We start from the raw sequence: 25,598 nt of genomic DNA on the forward strand, positions 1-25,598 counted from the left end.
CTCCGTGCTTCCACTGCACACCCCTCGTCCCGCAGTGGCCCCCACGTTCCCCCGTCCCACTCACCTAGGATGCGGGTGACCCCCAAGGTCAGCTTCTCCAGGTGCGGCTTGTTGCTGCCCAGCAGCGGGGGCGGTGTCTCCTCCATGGCTAGCGTCCCAGCTCCGCGCGCGGTCGGAGGGGCGGCTGAGACAGGGCGGGGGAGTGGGGCGGCCGGGAGGGCCGGACTCCGCCCGGGAGGCGCGGCCGTCAAGTTCACGGCATGCCGGGAGTTGTAGTGCTCGGAGCCTGAGAGCGCGGCCGGGGGGGAGATGGGGGGCCCGGGCTGCTCTGGGAGTAGCAGTTCCGCGGGGCGCTCGTTCCCGCGGCCCCGGTGGGGGCTACACGCCACGTCACCTGGACACAGCGACTTTACCGCCCGGACCCTCCCGCCCCGCCGGGGCCGGCTGCGCAAGCGGGGGCGGGCCTCTGCGCAGTGCGGCCAATCGGGACCGGTCCTGGAGGCCGGGGTTGGACGGCCCCAGCGGGACGCCCCGAGTGGCGGTTGTTTCAAGATGGCGGACGTGGCGGGCCCCTCCCGCCCGGGCGCGGCGGCGTTCTGGAGTCGCGACTGTATCCTTTGCCCGCCTGGCAGGGGGCGCCGGCGCTCTCCCCGGTGCGGCGAGCGGTCGCGAGGGACGCGGAGTGCAGGGGAGAAGCTTGCCGCGGACCCCGGTAGCGGGGCCGTCCCGTCCGGCTGGGCTATGCTCTTGCTTGGGTATTAGGTGTCAGAGAGCCTGCACTGTCTCCAGGCTGGAGTTCAGGCGTGGGGACTCGGCACAGATGTTTCCCAGCCCTCCTTGGCGGTGAGCTCTGGAAAGATGGCCTAGAGTCTTGGCCTCTCCTGGTGCTGGAAGGGTCCCTCTGCCCGAGATGACCTCCGGCCGGCCTAGTCTGTGCGGAGTGAGCTTGTGGAGGAGGGCATGGTGTTGGGTGGTCCAAGAGCTTTTTGTCTTGGTTTAGGAGTGTCCTCAGTCTGCGTTGTTAAGAGTAAGTCAGGACCTTGTCGGACTTGAAAGGCCTGTCAGTGGTGATTTATTTTCATACCGAGATCTTCGGAGAAGTGTGGACTTGGTTTCACGCGGACATGATCTGGTGATGATGATTATGGAATAAGACGCGATGCAGATTTTAGGGCCTGGACGTAGTGTTGATTTGCATGTAGATTGCCGGTCCTACTAGCAGGACTGAAGTTCTTGGGTTGTTTTATGGTAGAGAAGCTGTGGCGCTTTTATCCTTGCGGTAGTATCCCCAGATTAGTATCTATGATGAGATGTGTGACAAAACTGGTTCTTTCCCTGTGTTAGGTAGACTGTTCTAGGCTGATCTTTGGTTCTGATAATTTGCTTCATGTTAGAGGAGTGTTACCTGAAAGGAAGGCATTCAGTGTATTGGGTGCACGGCAGAGGCAAGTCTTTTTGTCTGTTTACTAGGATTGGTGATGGCATTGTTGGAGGCGTTGCTCTTAACTTTGGCAGAATCATTCTTTGCACATTCTACTTAGCTCTCAGTAAAACTTAGAAAGTTGTATTATCAGTTACCCTTGTTGAATTACTAGGATTAAAGTGTCATACCGTGGAGAGTGGTATATTTTTGCATTTCTTGCTGCTCCGTGTTTAGTGTTATGCACTTTCTAAACATAATTACCACTTGTGTGTGATAGGTTGGTGAGAATCAAGTGAAATCGTGTCCATACACGGTGGATAAAAGCACACTGATGCACTGTGCAAATCAAATATTTTTTTCTTTACCTATCAGGAGAATATGTACACTGGGAGCAAGTGGGCTGAATTAGGAAATCAGGAAATTGGGATGAGTCATACTTTCTCGTGAAACATTACCTCTGCATTGTTAGAATTTTGTGATAGAGATATTTGAAGATTATTAGCTTATAATGTGCTTCTTTAGTGTAATCATTTTCATAACCATCCATGTGGCTTTGGTTATTATTCCTTAACTTTCTATATAACCAGTGCTATTGTGCTGATACAGAATATATAAGAATATTGTTTTGATATAGAATGTGTGTGGGGCGTGGGGAGGGGAGACAGTCTGTTGCAGTGGGTCTGATTAAGTTAATAGGTATGTAAACTGAATCTATGCTCTTGGTCTTAGCAACCCTGTACTCAGTTTTCAGTGGATAGGTCTTTCACCTCCTTGGTTAAATTTATTCCTAGATATTTTACTCTTTTTTGATGCATTTGTAAATTGGATTATTTTCCTAATTTGTATTGCTGATAGTTGGTTATTCTTGTATAGAAATGCAACAGATTTTTATATATTGATTTTGTATCCTACAACTTTTGTTTATAAACAAACTGAATTTATTTATTCATTCTAACAGTTTTTTGGTGGAGTCTTTAGGGTTTTCTATATGTAGTATCATGTCATCTGCAAATAGAAGCTTGTGGAAGGCTTCTACAGTTTGTTTTTCTTAAAGAAATAGGAAGCAAAGTTATTAGCTTAGAGTAAGGATGGGGGAGGTGGCATCTGGTTTGAGAAGAGAGGAGAAAGCGTAAAATACTTGATGAGCTTCCAAATCAAGGTGCAGCTGAGTGGGGTCCTTAGTGGCTGGTCTCTTCCAGCTGTTGAGCAGGCTCCTTTGTGAATGATCCAGAGAAGTATAGTATGTTTTCCAGGACTCTGTTATGTCAGTCTTTCCATAGGTCATCCTTGGAGATGAAGAATATTCTGCAAATTCATCACTACTTTATACTCTAATTGAAGACACTGCCATATGGAACATGTCCTGGGTCATCTTGAATTTTTTCCCCTGGGTACTTTTTCCCATGTGTATATTTCCAACAGCAAATGATTAAACATTTATTGAGCACCTGCAGTGTGTGCAATCCCAAGGGATATAAAAAATGAATCTGCTGTTAAAGAGCGTGCACAATTTCATTTTGTAAGGATTTTTTTTGGATTGTATGTCAGTGAATTTAGAAATTCTCTCTCTGCTCCAGTGTTAGTCGCAGTCAATTTCCTTGGACTTGTGGGGTCTAAGTTTTTGCTTGTTTACTTGTCTTATGTGCCTCCTAAAATTTTCTAAGCTCCATCCCTGATGTATAAGGGAATTTAAAGTTTTTAGAAGCCCTATCAGCCAAAAGCTTGAAGCTGTGATAGTGCTGCAGAGAGCTGTTAGAAACCACCTGGCAGCTCAGACAGTAAGCACCATCTTTGTGTTCCATAGGGATTCTAGGCATTTCCAATCAGCATTCCTTGAAAAGATTCCATTACTAGAATTGATTCTGAACTGAAATATATTGACTTTTTAACATGTTATTAATCTACTGTTTTATTCCAGCCTTCTCCCAGGAGGAAATAGTTAATAATTGGTTTGTCTCCAAATTTTGGAAAAGAAAGTGTTTTATAAAGTAACAGAAAACTTTAGTATTTTCTAGATCATTTGGAAAAAATTGTTTGGACACTTACTTCCTGGAAGCGTAATAGAACATTATCAAATGGTGGACATACCTGGATTTAGATATAGTTCTGAATAAAATTTTATTTCTGGAAAGTAAACTTTCTTATTATATTGGTTCCCTTTCTATAGCAGTGTTCTAGCCTTTCTGAATTTCTCCTTTTGAAATTCAAAATAGTTCTTTTTGTCTTAAATTTCTTCAACTTGTTAAATAGTAGGGCTTCTTGAGACATTTCATGAATATACTGCAGAAGAATAAAAAATGTTTTTTGTGTTTGCATGATTGACTTGCCTTCAAACAGTGTTTGTTCTTCAAAGCTGAAGCTCACTTTGAAATTACAAATTCTTTTTTTAATATATCTTTATTAGAGTATAATTGCTTTACAATGTTGTGTTAGTTTCTGTTATACAACAAAGTAAATCAGCTATAAGTATACATATATCCCCATATCCCCTCCCTCTTGAGCCTCCTTCCCATCCTCCCTATCCTACCCCTCTAGGTCGTCACAAAGCATCAGAGCTGATCTCCATGTGCTATGCAGCAGCTTCCCACTAGCTATCCATTTTACATTTGGTAGTGTATATATGTCAATGCTGAAGCTTACTTTAAAATTAAAAGCTAAAGCTCACTTTGAAATTACGAATTCATGCCTAAAATAACTTGTCATTCACCGATGATGAGCAAAATGGAGTATTTAACTCCTTGTTTACGAAAGGAAAGAAAATGAAAGGAAACTAATTTGTAGTGTATCTCACTTGGGAATAAGCATGGATAAAACTTTTATGGAACAAGGGCTTCCAGAAGTTTTACAAAGCAGATAGTTGTGAATATATAAAGATGAACTTTAAAAGATTATTAATTTTTTTTAATTTTAATTTTTTATTTTAATTATGGTGCTTTCTAGTTTTGTTTTTAAAAGCTAGTTATAAACTCCCAGGTCAAAAGAAATTACAAATTATAACAGAAGTACAGAACAACAATGTTTGGATGTTGGATAATCTTTTCTAGTATTTTCCTTTATGTCTTCCTACATAGTTTCTGATGAAGAACAGTCAGTAGTGTATGTTCCAGGTATGATTTTCTGCATTAATTTGGTAAACTTCCTTTGCTTCTTAAGAGTTAGGAGAAAATAAAAACATTAGGATAACTTTGTAGGTATAAGTAGATGCAGAACAGTTCATCAGAACCTTTTTTTTTTTTTTTTTTCATGTTTGGTATGACCCCACTAAGGTTTGAAATACTGCCTTATTTTAGGGGCTGCCTGGGCAAGTCAGCTTTTGATGAATTTACAGAATACTTCACTCATGTGTTAAAGAGCAAGAGATTCTTTTCTTGTCATATTACAAATAATAGTTTAAATTTTATATTTCAAAAAAATGTGAAAACTTCTTTATATAGTGTTTATGTAACAGACTTTAAAGCTTACTTACTTGTTGTTAAGACATGAATAGTAAAACTGAACCACTGGAGGCATCCTAATTATGTGAAAAATCAGATTTTTAATTTCCAATAAGGTATATATGGTATGTTGTAGTTTATTGGTTTTAATGTGACTTACGGATGTTCACATCCCCATTTAAAAATACTTCAGTTGAATCTTTGCATGCAAACCATCATCTTTTCATGATTCATTGTTTATTAACAGAGCCTTAAAATGAATTTATAAAGTAAGAGATTTCCCCATCAGGTGCCATAAGTAGAGGACATCAAGGAAGAGGTTGGTGGGGGGAGGGTTTAAGAGAATGAAAAGATATAATTTTGAAATCTTGTTTGATGGAAATCCTTAGGAATTTCTACAGAAGGAAATATCAGATCAAGACACAAGATGGTGAATCCAAAAGCTGATGTTAAACTTAAGACTTCCAGGGTGACTGCTACTTCAGTCTCCATGGAGTCTTTAAAAGGTGCAGGAGATTCAGTAGATGAACAGGTCAGTAATTTCTTTTTTTCTTTTTCTGTTTTTTTTTTTTTCCCTTATACCCCAGTCTTTATAAATGCTGACCAGTAAGTCATTTTTTTGTGCTGACCAATAACTGATAGATAAGGGTAGAAGAGCCCTTGAAAGAACATTAGATGATCTACAAGCATTTTTAAAGATACAGAGGATTTTAGGATGCTTTGCTTAGTATGAATATAAAGTATATGTATTACTCATTTTGTTCCAAAATGTCCAGGCTTGCTTTAAGCCTTAGTTAAGAAACATTTATTGTCTTAGTATGTCTCCAAAGACTTACATCCTGATCTGTGTGGAGTTAGTAAATCAAATTGACAATTTTTTTCTTTTATTAGGTGCCCTTTGTGGTTTTTGTTCATGTGAATTTGTTAGTTGATGATGGATAAACCTTTGTATATAAGAAAATGCTTTATTAAAACAAAATTAGCCTGTGTTATTATTGTTATTATTTCCTTCGTTTGGCAAATACTATCATAAAGACTTTATTTTTATAGCTCAGTCATTGATTTCTCCCTTGCCTTTCTTTGCCTCTGTAATAGTGTCTGTACATTCCTTTGGTATATGCTCTATCTGATTCATTTATGTCACTTTACTTTTTGTTATATTTTGTCTCCCCAACCAGAGTTTAACTCAGGGTTTGGCAATCTATGACCTGTAGGCCAAATCTGCTTCTTCCTGTTTTGTGAGTAAAGTGTTACTGGAACACAGCCACTCTCAGTCTTCTAGTGTTATGTTATTGCCACTTTCGTATTACAATGGCAGAAGCGCTGTAAAGACGAATGCTCACAAAGCCAAAATCATTTGCTATAGAACTCTATATAAAAAATGTTTTTCAGTACCTGGTTTATGTTCAGATATTGAAATTTTCAACGTCTAGTTTGTTACTAATTACAGTTGACCCTTGAACAACACGAGTGTTAGGGGTGTTGAACCCCGGGCAGTTGAATATTTGCATATACCTTTTGGCTCCCCCAAACTTTACTAATAGCCTACTGTTGAATGAAAGCCTTACTGATAACATAAATAGTCAATTAACACGTATTTTGAATGTTATATGTATATTTACATACACTTTATGCATTCATGACACACCTTTTTTCTTAATTTTTTTTTAATATTTCTTAGGCTATGTGGTTCGTCTGCAAGCTTATTCCAATTGTTGTAAATCTCCAAAAAGTTTTCCAATATATTTATTGAAAAAAATCTGCTTGTAAGTAGACTTGTGCAGTTCAAACTCATGTTGTTTAAGGGTCAACTGTTTTACGTTTAGTTATCTACAGGATTTAACTGTGATTAGCTCAAAAGGCCTGCTTATGTTACTTATATCCCCAGTGTATATACTTCACACTATGATGTGAATAGTTGAATTTGCAAGTTCTTATCAAAAATTGAAAGTATTTTTTCATATAATGGTTTGTGTGTTTTATAGTGAATAGAAACTATTCCCCATTCATATCAGCTCTTGGCAACCACTAATCTGCTTTTAGTCTCTCTGTATTTGTCTGTTCTGGACATTTCATATAACTGGAGTAATGTAACATGTCGCCTTTGTGACTGGCTTTTTTCATTTAGTATAGTGATTTCAAGTTTCGTCTATGTTGTATCATGTATCTTTACTTCATTCCTTTTTATGGCTCAATACATATTTGTTTAACCACCAGTTGAAGGACATTTGGGTTGTTACACTTTTTGGCTATTATCAATAATATTGCAGTCAACATTCATGTACAAGTTTTTGTGTGGATGTATGTTTTCAATTTTCTTGTGTATACACCTAGAAGTAGAAATTCTGGGTCATATAGTAATTCTGTGTTTAACCTTTTGATGAGCTACCAAAGTAGCTATACCATTTTACATTCCACCAGCAATGTATGAGGATACCAGATTCTCCACATTCTCACCAACACTTTATATCCATCTTTTTTATTTATAATTGTCATAGTGAGTGTGAAGTGGTATCTCATTGTGGTTTTGATTTGTATTTTCCTAATGGCCAATAATGATCATCTCTTTATGTGCTTCTTGGCCATGTGTATGTGTTCTTTTTTTTTTTTTTTTTTTTTCCGCAGTACGCAGGCCCCCCGTTGCGGAGCACAGGCTCCGGACGCACAGGCTCAGCGGCCATGCCTCACGGGCCCAGCCGCTCTGCGGCATGTGGGATCTTCCCGGATCGGGGCACAAACCCGTGTCCCCTACATCAGCAGGCGGACTCTCAACCACTGCGCCACCAGGGAAGCCCTGTATGTGTTCTTTAGAGAAATGTCTATCCAGATCTTTTTCAATTGGGTTGTTTGTCTTCTTATTGATGAGTTGTAAGAGTTCTTTATAGATTCCATCTCCAAGTTCCTTGTCAGATATATGATTTGCAGATATTTTCTCCCATTTTGTGAATTGTCTTTTCACTTTCTTTTTTTTTTAAATAAAATTTATTTATCTATTTATTTTTATTTTTGGCTGCATTGGGTTTTCACTGCTGTGCGCGGGCTTTCTCTAGTTGTGGCGAATGGGGGCTTACTCTTCTTTGTGTTGTGCGGGCTACTCTTGTTGTGGACAGAGCATGGGCTGTAGGCAAGCGGGCTTCAGTAGTTGTGGCTTTCTGGCTCTAGAGTGCAGGCTCAGTAGTTGCGGCACATGGGCTTAGTTGCTCTGCGGCATGTGGGATCTTCCCAGACCAGGACTCGAATCCGTGTCCCCTGCATTGGCAGGCAGATTCTTAACCACTGTGCCACGAGTGAAATCCTCTTTTCAGTTTCTTATTGGTGTCCTTTGACGCTTGAAAGTTTTAAATTTTGATGAATCCAACTTATCAGTGTTTTCCTTTTATTTATTTAATTATTTATTTGCTGTCATATCTAAGAAATCATTGACTAAACCAAGGTCTCAAAGATTTATACCAATATCTAGGAGTTTTATAACTTTAGATATTACATTTAGGCTTTGATCCATTTTGATGTAATTTCTGTACATGCTATGGGTAGTGACCCAACTTCATTCTTTTGCATGTGGATTTCCAGTTGTCCCAGCGTCATTTGTTGCAAAGACCATTCTTTCTCCTTTGATTGTCTTGCCACCCTTGTTGAAAATCTGTTAGTCATAAATGTGTTTGTTTCTGTAATCTCAATTCTATTCCATTGATCTATATTTCTATTTTAATCCCAATACCACACTGCTTTAGTATACTGTAGCTTTGCAGTAAGTCCTGGAATCAGGAAGTGTAAATACTCCAAGTTTGTTCTTCCTTTTCAAGATTGTTTTGGCTACTCTGGGTCCTTTGCATTTCCATAAGAATTATAGAATCAACTTGTCAATTTCTGCACAAAAGTCAACTTGGATTTCAGTAGCAATTGTGTTGAATCTTTTTAAAAAAATTTAAAAAATTTTTAATTCAAGTATAGTTGATTTAATGTTATGTTAGTTTCAGGTGTATAGTACAGTAATTCAGTTTTTTATGTATATATTGTATATATACCTATATATTATATATATGTATATATATTTTTTCTTTTTCAGATTCTTTTCCCTTATAGGTTATTACAAAATATTGAGTCTAGTTCCCTGTGCTATACAGTAGGTCCTTGATGGTTATCTATTATATATATATAGTACTGTGTATATGTTAATCTCATAAATTAGGAGATTGGGAATCTTTTTTTCTTAATTTTTAAATTTTTTTAATTCAATTTTTAAAGGTTACTTTCCATTTACAGTTATTACAAAATATTGGCTCTATTCCCCGTGTTGTACAATACATCCTTGAGCCTATCTTACACCCCACAGTTTGTATTTCCTACTCCCCCACCCCTATGTTGTGTTGAGTCTTTAGATCAATTTGGAGAGTACTCTCAACTTAATACTATTAAGTCTTCCAGTCCTTGAATATGGTGTGTAAAATGTTTTTCTATTTATTTAGGTCTTCTTTAATTTGTTTCAGTGATGTTTTATAGTTTTCAGTGTATATGCCTTATACTCCTTTTGTTAAATTTATTTTCAAGTATTAAGTGTTTTATACTTTTTGATACTACTATTAATGGAATTGTCTTCTTAATTTCATTTTTGGATTTTTCACTGCTAGTGTCCAGAAACACAGTTGATTTTTTATCCTGCAACCTTTGTAAATTCATTTATTAGTTCTAATCTAATAGTTTTTTGGTAAATTTCTTACAATTTTCTATATATAAGATCATGCCATCTGTGAATAGAGATAGTTTTACATACCCCTTTTCAGTTTGGATTCCTTTTATTTCAACTGTCCTGAGATTTAAAAATGCGACAAACTTTATAGCAAGTTCATTTTTCCATACTGATAGTCTGTTGGTCCAGTATCATTTATTAAGAGGACCATTCTTTTCCCCGTTGAATTGCCATGATGCTATTGTAATTCAAGGAGAGGCTTAAAATTTCACTACAAGTCTGGCAACTGTGGGAGGAGAAAGAAAGAAAGATTGACTAAGAAGAGCCTCAGACTTCCTTGCAGTCTGAGGTAGTGTCTGTCTGTAGAGATGTATCCTTCCCTTATTATAGCATAGCATCTTTTTTGGTAATCTCTATCCTGAATTTTGTGTTTGTCATTCTTTTGTTTTTCTATATCAGGGGTTGACAAACTTTTTCTGTAAAGGGCCAGATGGAAATTATTTAGCCTCTGTGAGACACATGCGTTTCTGTCTTAATTATCTAAGTCTGCCACTGTAGTGTGGAAAAAGCCATATGTGTGTCAATGTATAAAAGAATGTGCATGGCGGTGTTTTGTTTTGTTTTTAATTAATTAATGTATTTATTTTTGGCTCTGTTGGGTCTTTGTTGCTGCACGCGGGCTTTCTCTAGTTGCGGCAAGTGGGGTTACTCTTTGTTGTGGTGCGCAGGCTTCTCATTGTGGTGGCTTCTCTTGTTGTGGAGCACGGGCTCTAGGCGCGCGGGCTTCGTAGTTGTGGCACGTGGGCTCAGTAGTTGTGGCTCGCGGGCTCTAGAGCGCAGGCTCGGTAGTTGTGGTGCACGGGCTTAGTTGCTCCTCGGCATGTGGGATCTTCCCAGACCAGGGCTTGAACCCATGTCCCCTGCATTGGCAGGCAGATTCTTAACCACTGCGCTACCAGGGAAGTCCCCCATGGCTGTGTTTTAATAAACCTTTCTTACAAAAACAAGCTTTGCACCAGATTTGGCTTGCAGTCGTAGTTTACCAACCCCTGTCCTATATGGTCTAAACATGTATTTATTTTTTAAACACTGTTTAGTTTTATATATATTTCAGACTTTATATAAATGATCTCGTATTGTGTGATTTGCTTTTTTGTTCAACATTATGTTCCTGAGATTTATTTATGTTGCATATAGTTGTATTTCATTTCCTTTCACTGATATTTCAGTCAGGGTTTAGTCAGTTATTTTAACTGAGAGTATTTAATATAAAGACTTGTTAAATTGGTGCTGGAGAACTGAAAAGCAAAAAGGGCACACTAGGTTATCGTGTAGGTAGTAACTGCAAGAAACAACCACCATCTTTAGGGCTGGGAAAACAGAACAAGTTGGAATTATTAAAACCTAGAAGCTTGGATGGGGAGCCACTTAGAGCTGGAACTTTGACCTCCGATGGTGGGGAACCAGACTGACTGGTATTGCTATCCCCAAGCAGACATGATAAAGGCTGGTTCTACGAGGGCTAGAAGAATTACCAACTGGAATCAGCTGTTCTTGCCAGGGTAAAGATCTCTGACAGAGGTGGCACTGATAGAAACAGGAAGCAAAGAGAAAGGAATGTGTCCTTTCTTCCTCTGAGAGCCTCTAGTTCTTCCTGTTGGCAGAGTTTAACAGAACGCTGTGGCAAAGAAGAAATGAAGTTTCCAGAATCTCAGCCTCAGCATCACAAAACAGAGCATGGGGGATGGGTTTGAAGATGAATGTCAACAGCATAACAACCAGTAGCTACAGAATTCCATTGTATAAATATACCACAGTTTAACTCTGGTTGACAAACATTTGTATTTTCAGGTTTTTGCCTAAACACAATGCTGCCGAAGTTCTTACCTGTGTGCAAGGGTTTCTCTTGTTTGTTTACTGAAATTTCTTTTAAAGGGTTTTCAGCAATTTTTTACATTGCCAAGTCCAGTGACTTCTTTTTATATTCTGTTTAACTTTTTTGATGATTAGCACCGTTAACCCCACATTCTTCTTGCAACTTTTTTCTCCCACAATGTCGTATGCCTCTGATTCTCCTCTTGTCTTTTCAAAAAACCAATTTTAATTTATTTTCTTGCGTTAGGAGATGATTTTTAAAAACTAATATTTTTTTCTTAACTTTAAGGAAAATTTTACAACATGGAAAAGTATAAAGAAAATAAAAAAATTCTAAACATTATCAATAATAACATATGGCTGAGTTTTAAATCTTTAAAACTCTGACTTGAGAACCAGACCCACATTTCTAACTTCCTGACTAAACATTTGCACATGAATATCCTCCTGGCATCTTAAATTGACTATATCTAAAATCTAAAGCCAAATCCATTTAATTTTTTTTTTTTTTTTTTTTTTTTTTTTTACCATATCCTCTTTCCCATTTCCTTTTTCTCCCCTGTCTTTTCCATATTTGGGTAGCAGTAATTCCAGGATTCATTTTAGGGGTCTTGGATTATTCTTGGCCACCTACTTTGTGGTTACACAAATGCCAAGGATTCTTTTTTTTTTTTAACATGTTCCTTTTACAAGTTACCTCCAGTTCCCTTGTGAATCCCTAGGTTTCATGGCTTTAAAGCCCCCCTTTGATGTTCAAGAACTAGGAGAACTTTTTATAGCACAAGAGATAGGATAGTACAGTGAGTAAGAACATAGATTCTGGAATCAATGCTTGAGTCTTGATTTTGCTACCTAACTGCTATATTCCTAGGCAAGATATGTAACCTCCTTGTAGAATAGGAATAATACCTACCTAATAACGTTGTGAAAATTAAATGGATAAGTATAAGATACTTAGAATATTCCTAATAATACTAGGTATAATGTTATCTATTATTACTATTACTCTTTGTTCTAATACCCTTTGGAATGGACCTTTGGATATATTGAGAGCTTAGAACTGGTGCTTCTGCTGCCAGCCTTAGTACACCTTTAAGAAGCCATGGGGCTATGGTGTAGGAAAGATTCTCAGTATCTTCCATTAGGTGTTTGTTTCTGTGACATTCACCAAGGGAAAGTTGTTTCCTTAATACTCCCTAACACTTAAGCAGGCACATTTCTGCCTAAGAGTTCTTTCTGTGTGCTTTTCTGTGTAAATTTCAGATGTCCCCTGGTGGACAGATGGTTCCTTAGCCTGTGTTGAGTTCACAGTAGGTTTAAATGAAATGGCAAATAGTGTTCTACCAGATAAAAGAGATCCAAGAAATTTCATCTCCTGTGCTTATTTTAAGAAATTTCTCAAAAAGTCTTAAAAATTGTTTTTTGTGAAAGTTGATCAGAAGGATTTTTTTTTTTTTAAGAATTTCTGCAGGGGAGGAATAAAGAGTGCATCATTGAAGGATTTATGTCTTGAAGACAAAAGACGCATTGCAAACTTAATTAAAGAACTGGCCAGGTGAGACAAAACCTTATATGAAATGCATTACTATATGAGAGAGTGGTTTTTTTGAAAATAGAAAATTACAAATATGTTCTGATGTCATTGTGTCATTGATCTTATGGGAGCCGTGACTTTTAGAAAAAAAGGTGTCCTGTGGTGCCAGAAAGAAAAGTAGAAAAAAACGTAAAATGGAAAAGAAACACTCTCCAGTTATGTTTTCTGGTTTATTTAATTTCCCAAATTGTTTCATGGAAATATCTGCAGCAGTCATTTATCAAGAAGGAACATTTTGAAACTTAGCTCTGCTATTGTTGTAGGTTGATATTGTAATCAGAGGCATAGCACTTTGCTTTTGCTTTAGTATCTGAAACAGAAAAGAACATTCATTTTATTGTCATCTTTCACAAGAATACAAGTTGTCATTTTGCTAACTTCTGATACTTTCAAATAAGGGATTTTAAATTTTGAGAATGAGAGTTCTTAGCTGTTTGGATATACTATTCCAGTTTATTAATGATGTGTATGAAGCATATTTACTTTGTATAATTTTTTTGTTAATATACATATCAAGTTTTGGGGTCTTAAATAATAAATGAAGATGCCTATAGAGAAATGTATTAATATAAATTATAAAAGTTAAGTTTAGGGGAAGGCCATACCTAAAAATTGATAAAATTGTATTTATTTTTATCATTGAATTTCATGTTTGGAAATAGTAGGTCTTTTTCTTCTTTCTCTATTTTTAATTAAAGATAACTACATGAAGTGTTTCATTTTGAGACCTTACAAGATGTTTGTAGAGGCTTTTCTAGAAAGACTGAAGTTAAAAATTACCTTATTAAATCATAGAATTACAGGTATAAAAGATGACAAAAAGTAGTGATGTTTTGGGGGCTTAGGTTACAAGGTATGAGATTTCAAAGTACATTGCCTTAGTCTGAATGTGATATGCCACCTGAGATAAGCAGTAACCTCTTTCACTAGAATTCTTTGACTCTTCTGTTCCCTGAAGTAGAGTTTTCATGATCTCAAGTAGTGTTTTTTGTATTGGGAAAATATTTAATTGTTAAACATTTAATTTATGATCATCTCACAAGGCTTTTTAGCACGAAGATGGATGTGGATGTCCTTAGAGCAATTACAATTAGTTTGACTTCATATGTACTGGTCCTGAATTGCCATTATTGTCCTGACTGATATATTTTCAGCTACCAGGCTTAGAGAGTACTTGACATCTTATTGTTTTGGTTTCAGTAAACTTCTGCTTTCTAGCAAAGTGCTCAATTCTTGGTAGAAGGTCATTGTATTAGTACAAGGTTAATATTAGTACAAATTTGACTGCTAAAAACCCCTGTTATTACTATATTAACTATTAACATACAGGTATATGGGAATAATGTATTCTTGGTTCCTTGAATTTGCTAAGTTTCCTCTGCTGGATATTTCAGTCTATGTTTTTCTACTCATACTTGCCAAACCGTTTTTTATTTTCTTCAAGACAGTTTTGTGCAAGTGGGAAAGTAGAGATGGAATTCCATGTACCTCAAACACTGGCAACAGAACATTTCTAGCCTTCATGTTCTTTTACCTCTGAATTTTCAACCTGATTTCAAATAACTGGTTTCCTGCTGGCATTTAATAGTCATTTCTCTTTCACCTTGAGAGAGAAAATATATACTCCTTTGACCAGATATTTCCCTTTAGCTACTACCTTCTTTGTACTACAACATAACCTCATTCCTAGAAAAGAGTCTATAATATCTATAATACTGTTTTCTACACTGTTGCATTTCATTCCCTCCTCAAACTTATTCATTTATTTTAAAATATAATATATGGAAGTGCAATTTATATACGATAATATGTACCCATTTTAATTATATATTTCACTGAGTTTTGACAAATGTAAGATTATTCCAGAAAGTTACATTGAGAACTTTTACAGTCAGTCCCCTCCTCTATCCTCCATCCCAGGCAGCCATTAATGTGATTTCTGTTATTACCGCTTAGTTTTATATGTTCTGACACACCAGTATAAATGGCCCAACAGTATGTACTTTTTTCTGTCTGGCTTTTTTCCCTCAGCAAAATGATTTTTAGTGTGTGGTAAAATATACATAACATAAAATTTACCATCTTAACTGTTTTTAAGTGTACAGTTCAGTGATATTAAGTACATTCGTGTTGCTATGTGACCGTTTCTGCCATCCATTCCCAGAACTTTTTCATCGCTGAAACTCTGTCCCCATTAAACAATAACTCCTCACTCTCCCCACTGCCTATTCCCTGGTAACCACTGTTCTATGTGCTTCATGAATTTGGCTATTCTAGATACCTCATATAAGTGGAATCATATAATATTTGTCCTTTTATATCTGATTTATTTCAGAGCATAGTGTTTTTGAGACTTTAAAAAATTTTTGTATAGGAGTAATGCATTTTTTATCATTGAGTAGTATTCCATTGTATGCCTGTATCTTAATTTGTTTATCTATTCATCTATTAATGGACATTTGGGTTGTTCCAGTATTTGCCTTTTATGAATGGTGCTACTCTAACATTCATGTACAAGTCTTTGTATGGCTATGATGTTTTATTTTTCTTCTGTAAATACTTAAGAGTGGAATTACTCAGTTATATGTTAAGTGTATATTTAACTTTATAAAAAAACTGCCAAGCTGTTTCCCAATGTAGTTGTGCTATTTCACACTCCCGCTAGGAACTTATGAGAGTTCCATCATTCTGCATATTCAGTAACTCTTGGTATTGTCATTTCTTTGCATTTTGACCATTCTCATGAGTATAGTGATATTTCCTTGTGGAATGAATTTGTGTTTCCCCAATGATTAATGTGATCATTGGCCAGTCTTTTGTTAAGTGTCTGTTCAAATCTTTTTCCTGTTTTTTTTTTTCACTCACCCCCTTCCTTCTTGACATTGAAGTATTAGAGTTCTTTATATATTCTGGATGTAAGTTTTCAAATATTTGTTTTTTCCTCCCAACCTGCTTTTAATGCTCTTAATATTTTCTTTTGAAAAGCAAATTTTTTTTTATTTTGATGAACTTCATCAGTTTTTTCTTTTATGGTTCATGTTTTTAGTGTTGCATCTAAGAAATCTTGCCCATCCCACAGTAGCAAAGATTTTTTTCCTATGTTAGAGAAGACTATATCTTTTCTGCAGAATTAACCTCCGCCTCCTTGTCAAAAATCAGTTGACTATATATGCATGGCCTATTTCTGGGCACTTTATTTCATTCCATTGACCTATATGTTGCCCTGACGCCAATACCATACTAACTTGATTACTGTCATTTTATAGTAAGTCTTGAAATCAGGTAAATCCTATTGACTTTTTGTTCTTTTAGAAAATTGTTTTGGCTCTTTGAGGTCCTTTGCATTCCACTAAATTTTAGAGTCAGCTTATTAATTCCTAAAAGAACATTGCCTCCTGGAATTTTGTTTGGGGTATATTGAATTTACAGATCAAAGTGAGGAAAATTAACATGCACTGAGTCTTCCAATCTTTGAATATGTCATATCTCTCCATTATTTTTTTAGATTTTCTTTCATTTTTTCTGCATGATTTTTAGTTTTCAGGGGTACAGGGTGTAAAATATGCCCATATTTTGTTGTATTTATCCTTAAGTATTTTATGTTTTTTGATACTATTATAAATGGTGTAATTTTAATTTTATACTATACTGTACACTTAATTTTAAATTTTATTTCATTTCTAATTTGAAAAAAACAATTGATTTTTAAATATTGACTTGGTATCCATCAACTTCTTAAAATTCACTTGTTATACTAGTTTTTTTTGCCAAAGTACTTTGGATTTTCCACATACAGGATTATGTCATCTACAGATAAAAACAGTTTTATTTTTTCTTTACAATCTATAGATTCTTTGTTTCTTTTTCTTGCCCTTTGGCATTGGCTAGAACCTGCAGGACAATGTTGAATGAAAGTGACGAGAGTGGACATCTTTGCCTTCTTTTTGTTATCTTAAATCTTTAACTATTAAGCACAATGTAAGCTATAGGTTTTTTGTAGATGTTCTTTATCAGGTTGAGGATATTTATTTTTGTCCCTAGTTTGGTGAGGTTTTTTTTTTTTTTTTAGTCATAAATAGGAGTAGAATTTTGTCAAATGATTTTTCTTCATTTACTGTGCTGATAATATGTTTTTTTCTCTGTTATACTCTGGTAAAATACGTTGATTGGTTTTTGAATGCTTAATTTACCTTGCCTTCCTGGCCTAAGCCTCATTTGGTCATGGTGGTTTTTGGTTTTGTTTTTAATCTATTACTGAGTTTGATTTGCTAATATTTTATTAGAGATTTTTGTAACATGAGAAATGCTTGTAGTTTTCATGAAATGTCATTATGTATTTTTTTATCTTTATGTTTTAATTATGGTAAAATACACATAACATAAATTTTACCATCTTAACCAATTTTTAAGTCTACAGTTCAGTAGTATTAAATGTATTCACGTTGTTGTTCAACCAGTCTCCAGAACCCTTTTCATCTTGCAAAACTAAAACTCTGTGCCCATTAAAGCTCCCCATTCCTCCCTTTGCCAGCCCCTGGCAGTCAACATTCTACTTTGCGAATTTTACTATTCTAGTACCTTATATATATGTCAAATCATTGTGTTTTTTACCATAATGTGGTAAAATACATATAACATACAGTTGACCCCTCGTGACATTCAATACACTAACAGTTTTGCATAACCATCACTTTTAAGTTCCAGAACATTTTCACCCCAAAGGAAACTGTACCCATTAAGCAGTTGCTGCCCATTCTCCCTTTCCACCTAACCCCTGACAGTAGCTAATCAGTTTTCTGTCTGTATTGATTTGCTTACTCTCGATATTTCATTTAACTGGAATCATACAATATGTGGCCTCTTGTGTCTGATTTCTTTCACTTAGCATAATGTTTTCAAGGTCGGCTGAAAAATACCCCATTGTGTGGATACATCACATTTTGTTTCTCCATTCATTCGTTTATAGCCATTTGGGTTTCTACCTTTTGACTATTGCGAGTACTGCTGCTATGAATATTCATGTGCAAGTTTTTGTTTGAACACCTGTTTCAGTTATTTTGGCTATATACCCAGGAGTGGAATTACTAGGTCTTAGGTTGTTCTATGTTGAACTTTTTGGGGAGCTACCAATCGTTTCCACAGCAGCTGAACCACTTTATATTCCCCGTAACAGTGTACAAGGATTCCAATGTTTCTATATCCTCACCAACACCTGTTGTATTTCATTTTTTTGATAATAGCCATCCTAGTAAGTATGAAGTGGTATCTTATTTGTGGTTTTGATTGTCATTTTCCTAGTGGCTAATGATGTCAACATTTGTAAGTCTTCTTTGGAGAAATGTCTGTTCAAGTCCTTTGCACATTTTTTAATTGGGTTGTTTGTCTTCTTCTTGTTGTTGTTGTAATAGTCTTACATATTCTAGATTTTAGACCACTAAAAGATACATGATTTACAGATAATCTCTCATTATGTAAGTTGTTTTTGCACTTTCTTGTGTCCTTTGAAGCATAAAAGATTTTATTACTGATGATAAATTTTCTAATTTTTCTCCTGTTGATTGTGCTTTTGGTGACATATCTAAGAAACTACTGCCATATCAAAGATCATGAAGATTTAACCCTATGTTTTCTTCTATGAATTTTATGGTTTTAGCTCTTTATTCAGGTCTTTGGTTCATTTTGGTTTAATTTTTGTGTATGGTAAGAGGTAGTGGTTCAACTTAATTCTTTTGCACATAGAAATCCATTTGTCCCATTTGTTGAAGAGACCATTGTTTTCCCATTTAGTGGTCTTAGCACCACTGTCAAAAAATGATTGACCAGAGGTGTATGGCTTTATTTCTGGACTCTCAGTTCTTTTCCATTGATCCTCATGTCTATTCTAATGCCCATGCAACACTGTTTTTCGGTTTTTAAAAAATATATATATATTTATTTATTTGTTTGTTTGTTTGCGGCTGGTGGGCTCCTTAGTTGCAGCTCACCGGCTCCTTAGTTGCGGCATGCATGTGGGATCTAGTTCCCTGACCAGGGATCAAACCCGGGCCCCCTGCATTGGGAGCCCGGAGTCTTCACCACTGTGCCACTGTGCCAGGGAAGTCCCCAACACTGTTTTGATTAGTGTTAACTTTGTAGAGAACATAAAATACAAATCCTACAACTTGGTTCTTCCTTTTCAAGATTGTTTCAGCTATTCTTTGTCCCTTGCAATTCTGTATGATTTTTAGGATCAGCTTTTACATTTCTGCAAAAAGGCAGTTGAGATTTTGATAGGATCATATTGAATCTATAGATTGCTTTGAGGAGTATTGCCATGTTAACAGTATTAAGTCTTCCAACCCACAAACATGAAATATCTTTCAGTATTTAGGTCTTCTTTAATTTCTTTTCAGTTTTATTGTTTTCAGTGTACAAGTCTTTCACTTCCTTGGTTATTTCCAAGTGTTTTCTTCTTTTTGATACTCTTAGAACTGTTTTATTAATATTCTTGTCAGATTGTTCATTGCTGGTGTATAGAAATACGAAAGATTTTTTTAAAGTAAATTTATTTATTTATTTTTGGCTGCGTTAGGTCTTTGTTGCTGTGCGCAGGTTTTCTCTGGTTGAGTCCAGTGGGGGCTACTCTTTGTTGAAGTGCACAGGCTTCTCATTGCGGTAGCTTCTCTTGTTGTGGAACACGGGCTCTAGGCACGTGGGCTTCAGTAGTTGCAGCACACAGGCTCAGTCGTTGTGGCACACGGGCTTAGTTGCTCCGTGGCATGTGGGATCTTCCTGGACCAGGGCTCGAACCCATGTCCCCTGCATTGGCAGGCAGATTCTTAACCACTTCGCCACCAGGGAAGTCCCCGAAAGATTTTTGTATATTGGTCTTGTACTCTGAAACTTTGTTAAATTTGTTTATTAATTAGTTTAAATAATTTTTTTGTGCATTCTCTATGGATTGTCTATATATAGGATTGTGTCATCTGAAAATAGAGATAGTTTTACTTTCTCCTTTCCAGTTTGGATCCCTCTTGTTTCTTTTTCCTGTTTAAGTACTCTGGCTTGAAGTTTCGAGCCTGAATGAAACATTGAGTGGAGTGGTGGAAGCAGGCATCCTTGTCTTGTGGGAAAGGTTTCAGTTTTTCATCAGTGAGATAAAATGTTAGCTGTGTTTTTCTCATAATTGCCCTTTATCATATTAAGGAAGGTTCCTTCTCTTCCTAGTTTGAGTGTTTTAGATTTTGTCAAAAGCTTTCTCTGTATCAACTGATATGATCATAACTTTTTTGTTTGTTTCCTTTTTTGTATTAAATTTGGTGTTTCAATTGATTTTCTTATGTTGAACAATTCCTGTATTACTGGGATAAATACCAATTGGTCATGTTGTATAATCCTTTTAATATGTTTTTGGATTTGGTTTGCTGGCATTTTTGAGGAGTTTTGAATCTATATTCATAAGGGATATTGGTCTGTAGTTTTCTTTTCTCATAGTGTCTTTGTCTGGCTTAGATATCAGGTAATGCTGGCCTTATATTATGAGTTAGGAAGTTTTCCCTCTCCTTATGTCCTTTGGAAGAGTTTGAGAAGTATTGGTGTTAATTCTTCTTTAAATATTTGGTGGAATTCATCCATGAAGTCATCTGGTCCTTGGCTTGTCTTTATTGGGTGGTTTTTGATAACTGTTTCAATCTCTTTACTTGTTATAGATCTGTTCAGATTTTCCATTTGTTCTTGAGTCAGTTTGGGTAATTTTTGTATTTCTAGGAATGTGTTCATTACATCTTGGTTATCCAATTTGTTGACATACAATTGTTTGTACTATTTTCTTACAATCCTTTTTATTTCTGTAGAGTTAGTAGTAATGTGCTCACTTTCATTTCTGATTTTATTTACATAATCTCTCATTTATCAGTCTAGCTAAAGAGTTTTAAATTTTGTTAATCTTTTCAAAGAACCAGCTTTTGGTTTTGTATATTCTCTATATTGTTTTTCTATTTTCTATTTCATTCATCTTTCCTCTAATCTTTATTATTTTCTTCCTTTTGCTACTTTTGGGTTCGAGTATCTAGTCCTTAAGGTGTAAAGTTAAGTTACCGACTTTACATCTCTCTTCTTTATTTTTTTTCTTTTTTAAAAAAATTTTATTTTATTTGACCTCGCCTCACGGCATGCAGGATCTTAGCTCCCCCACCAGGGATCGAACCCATGTTCCCTGCATTGGGAGCGCCGAGTCTTAACCCCTGGACCACCAGGAAAGTCCTTAAATCTCTCTTCTTTTTTAATGTAGGCATTTACAGCTATAAATATCCCTCTGTGCACTGCTTTTGCTGCACCCTATAGGTTTTGGTATGTTTTATTTTCATTTTCATTTCATCTCAAAGTATTTTCTAATTTTCCTTATGATTTTTTTCTTTTACCCATTTGTTGAGTGTGTTTTTAATTTCCATAAATTTATGAATTTCCACTCTTCTTTCCCTTGATTTTTAGCTTTATTTTATTGTACTAGAGAAGTTACTTTTTTTTTAACATCGTTATTAGAGTATAATTGCTTTACAATGGTGTGTTAGTTTCTGCTTTATAACAAAATGAATCAGTTATACATATACATATGTCCCCATATCTCTTCCCTCTTGCATCTCCCTCCCTCCCACCCTCCTAATCAAGGCAGTTTGGTCTAAGCATAGACATGTAGACTTAGTAAATTAGATGGAGAACCCTAAGCCTCCACGGGTCCAGCCCCTCCCACAGGACACAGGTGACCTCGTCGTGGGACGGTGTGATGTTTCCCCTAAATGGCGTCTCATCGATTTGGGCAAAATGAATCCTTATCCTACCTGTATCATCTTGAAAAATTAGTTCCAGATGGATTGTAGGTCTGAGTTTTGTGAAAGATGGAAACAAACAAACAAAAAAGCTGGTAGAGGGACACATAGGACAATATCTATGATCTTTAAGTGGCCAGAGATTTTCAAACTGGCTCCAGAAGAGAATTCAGTGCAAGCAGAACGTATGCACTGGTAGACACTCAAATTAAAAACTTCTCCCCTTTAAAACACAGCTCTCAGAGAGTGAAGAGTCACGCCAAAAAGAGAGCAGACATTGATAATACTTCCGCCCACCATGGACTTGTGTCCAAAACACATAAAGAACCAGTACAATTTACATTCCCACCAACAGTGCAAGAGGGTTCCCTTTTCTCCACACCCTCTCCAGCATTTATTGTTTGTAGATTTTTTGATGATGGCCATTCTGACTGGTGTGAGATGATATCTCATTGTAGTTTTGATTTGCATTTGGAGAAGATACTTTGTATTCGTTCACTCCTGTTTAACTGTATTGAGATTTGTTTGTGAGAGTTGTTTGAGATTTGTTTGTGACCTAACATATAATTTATTCTGGAGAATGCTCCATGTGCAGTTGAAAAAAAAGTTGATTCAACTGTTGCTTGGTAGAGTGTTCTATATATGTCTTTTAGATCTAGTTGGTTTATAGTGTTGTTCAAGTCCTCTCTTTTTGTATTGATGATATTTCATCTAGATGTTCTATTCATTGAAAGTAGATTATTGAGGTCTCCAAATATTATTGTAGAACTATCTACTTTTCTCTTCAATTATGTTCATGTTTTCTTTATATATTTTGGGTCTCTGATGTGTAGCGTGTTTACTTTTATAATTTTTACATATCCTTACAGAATTGACCCATTTATAAATCTATGACATCTGTCTCTTTGTCTTGTAACATTTTTTGTTTTAAGGTTTATTTTGGTTGATGTTAGTAAAAAGCCAACCGAGTTCTGTTTTGGTTACTATTTGCATGGTATTTGCATGAAATATCTTTTGACCATATTTTAGCTTTCAACCTTTCTGTCTTTTAATTTAAAGTGAGTCTCTTGCAGGCAATATATAGTTGGACTGTGGGGTTTGTTTTTAATCCATTTTGCCAACCTCTGTTTTTCATTTGGTGGATGTAATCCATTTACACTTAAAGTAATTTCTGTAAGGAAGTACCATTTTGCTTTACACATATGGGTGTGTGTGTATACATTTATACACACATATATATACACATATATGTGCATGTGTGTGTGTATATATATATATTTTATATGCAGGTATACCTCAGACATATTGCAGGTTCTAGACCATCACAGTAAAGTGAGTATCACAGTAAAGTGAGTCACACAACCCTTTTGGTTTCCCAGTACATGTAAAAGTTATATTTACACTCTACTGTAGTATGTTAAGTGTGCAATAGCATTATGTCTAAAAAAAACCCAATGTACATATCTTAATTTAAAAATACTTTATTGTTAAAAAGTACTAACCATCATCTGAGCTTTCAGCAAGTCGTGATCTTTTTGCTGGTGGAGGACCATGCCACGCTGTTGATGCCTGCTGACTGCAGGATGGTGGTTCTTGAAGGCTAAGGTGTATGTGACAATTCTTAAAGTAAGACAACAATGAAGTTTGCTGCATCAATTGACTTTTCCTTTTACTAGCAATTTCTCTGTAGCATGCAATGCTGTTTGACAGCATTTAACCCACAGTACAGCTTCTTTCAAAATTGGAGTCAATCTTTTCAAACCCTCTTCTGCTTTATCAATTAAGTTTATGTAATATTCTAAGTTCTTTGTTGTTATTTCAACAAGCTTCATAGTATCTTTACCGGGAATATATTCCATCTCAAGAAACCACTTTGCTCATTCGTAAGAAGCAACTCTTTTTCCATGAAAGTTATCATGAAATTGTAGCAATTAAGTCACATCTTTGGCTACTTTTCTAATTCTACTTCTCTTGCTGTTTCTACCACATCTGCAGTTACTTCCTTTACTGAAGTCTTGAACCCCTGAAAGTCATCCATGAGGGTTGGCATCAACTTCTTCCAAACTCCTGTTAATGTTGATATTTTAACCTCTTCCCATATATCAGAAATGTTCTTAATGGCATCTAGAATAGTGAATCCTTTCCAGAGGTTTTCAATTTACTTTGCCCAGATCCTCAGACGAATCACTGTCTATGGCAGCTTACAAAATGTATTTTTTAAATAATAAGACTTGGAAATTGAAATGACTCCTTGCTGCAGAATGGATGTTGTGTTAGCAGGCATGAAAACAACATTAATCTTTGTACATCTCCATCACAGCTTCTACATGACCAGTCTCATTGTCAATGAGCAGTAATATTTTGAAAGGAATCTTTTTCTGAGCAGTAGTAGGTCTTAACAGTGGGCTTAAAATATTCAGTAAACCATGTTGTAAACAGATGTGCTGTCATTCAGGCTTTGTTTTTCCACTTATAGAGTGCAGGCAGAGTAGATTTAGCATAATTCTTTTTTTTTTTTTTTTTTTTTTTGTGGTACGCGGGCCTCTCACTGTTGTGGCCTCTCCCGTTGTGGAGCACAGGCTCCGGAAGCACAGGCTCAGCGGCCATGGCTCACGGGCCTAGCCGCTCCGCAGCATGAGATCCTCCCCGACCGGGGCACGAATCCATGTCCCCTGCATCGGCAGGCGGACTCACAACCACTGCGCCACCAGGGAAGCCCTAGCATAATTCTTAAGGGCCCTAGGATTTTCAGAATGGTAAATGAGCATTGGCTTCACCTTCAAGTCACCAGCTGCATTAGCCTATAACAAGAGAGTCAGCCTGTCCTTTGAAGCTTTGAAGCCAGGCATTGACTTCTCTCTAGCTATGAAAATCCTAAATGGCATCTTTTCCCAGTAGAAGGCTGTTTCATCTCCATTGAAAATATGTTGTTTAGTGTAGCAACCTTCATTATCTTAGCTAGGTCTGGATAACTTGCTACAGCTTCTGCATCAGTACTTGCACTTTTATGTTATGGAAATGGCTTTACTGGAGTGTTCACTGGAGTAGCATTTTTAATTTCTTTCAAGAACCTTTTCTTTCCATTCACAACTTGGCTAACTGGTGCAAGAGCCCTACCTTTTGGCCTATCTTGGCTTTCGACATGCGTTCTTCGCTAAGCTTAATTACTTCTAGCTTTTGATTTGAAGTGAGAGATGTGTGACTCTTCCTTTCACGTGAACCCTTAGAGGTCATTTTACAGTTATAAATTGGCCTAATTTCAATATTGTAGTGTCTCAGCAAATAGGGAGCGCCAAAGAGAGGGAGAGCTAGGAGAATGGCCAGTTGATGGAACAGTCAGAACACACACAACATTTATCGATTAAGTCACTGTTTTATATGAGTGTGGTTCATGGCACTCCAAAACAATTACAATGGTAACATCAAAGATCACTGATCACACATCACCATAAAAAATTTAATAATAGTGAAAATGTTTGAAATATTGCAGGAAATACCAAAATGTGACATAGAGACACAAAGTGAGCAGATGTTGTTGGAAAAGTAGTGCCTGTGGAGTTTCTCAACACAGGGTTGCACAGACCTTCAAATTTGTAAAAATGCAATATCTGCAAAGTGCAATAAAACAAAGTATGCCTGTATATAAAACAGCAAGAGTTTATGTAAAATATACAGATGAAAAAAGACATTTCTTGTTCCTCAGTTACTTTAACAGTACTATCTTTTCTGTTTGATGTGTGTGTGTGTGTGTGTGTGTGTGTGTGTGTGTGAGTGTGAGAGA

The 25,598-nt window shown here is 36.5% G+C and overlaps 1 protein-coding gene across 7 annotated transcripts in view; it reads left to right on the forward strand.

The window, feature by feature from the left end:
* Positions 1–296: 296 nt before the first annotated feature.
* Positions 297–25,598, forward strand: part of KIAA1328 (KIAA1328 ortholog) — a 393,845-nt gene continuing 368,543 nt past the window's right edge. For 2 of the 7 annotated variants that reach the window (XM_024120502.3, XM_024120503.3), the window contains exons 1-4: positions 297–610; positions 4,495–4,530; positions 5,247–5,389; positions 12,880–12,974. In XM_024120502.3, the coding sequence (XP_023976270.2) occupies positions 310–610; positions 4,495–4,530; positions 5,247–5,389; positions 12,880–12,974 (575 nt within the window). In that variant the 5' untranslated portion in view covers positions 297–309. Of the gene's footprint in view, positions 611–637; positions 844–1,986; positions 3,202–4,494; positions 4,531–5,246; positions 5,390–12,879; positions 12,975–25,598 lie in introns of those variants that run through there. The other 5 variants (XM_028480601.2, XM_028480602.2, XM_024120504.3 and 2 more) reach the window with 5 other exon arrangements.

This window comes from Physeter macrocephalus, chromosome 19 (genome assembly GCF_002837175.3).
Source record: "Physeter macrocephalus isolate SW-GA chromosome 19, ASM283717v5, whole genome shotgun sequence".
NCBI classification, from domain to species: domain Eukaryota; kingdom Metazoa; phylum Chordata; class Mammalia; order Artiodactyla; family Physeteridae; genus Physeter; species Physeter macrocephalus.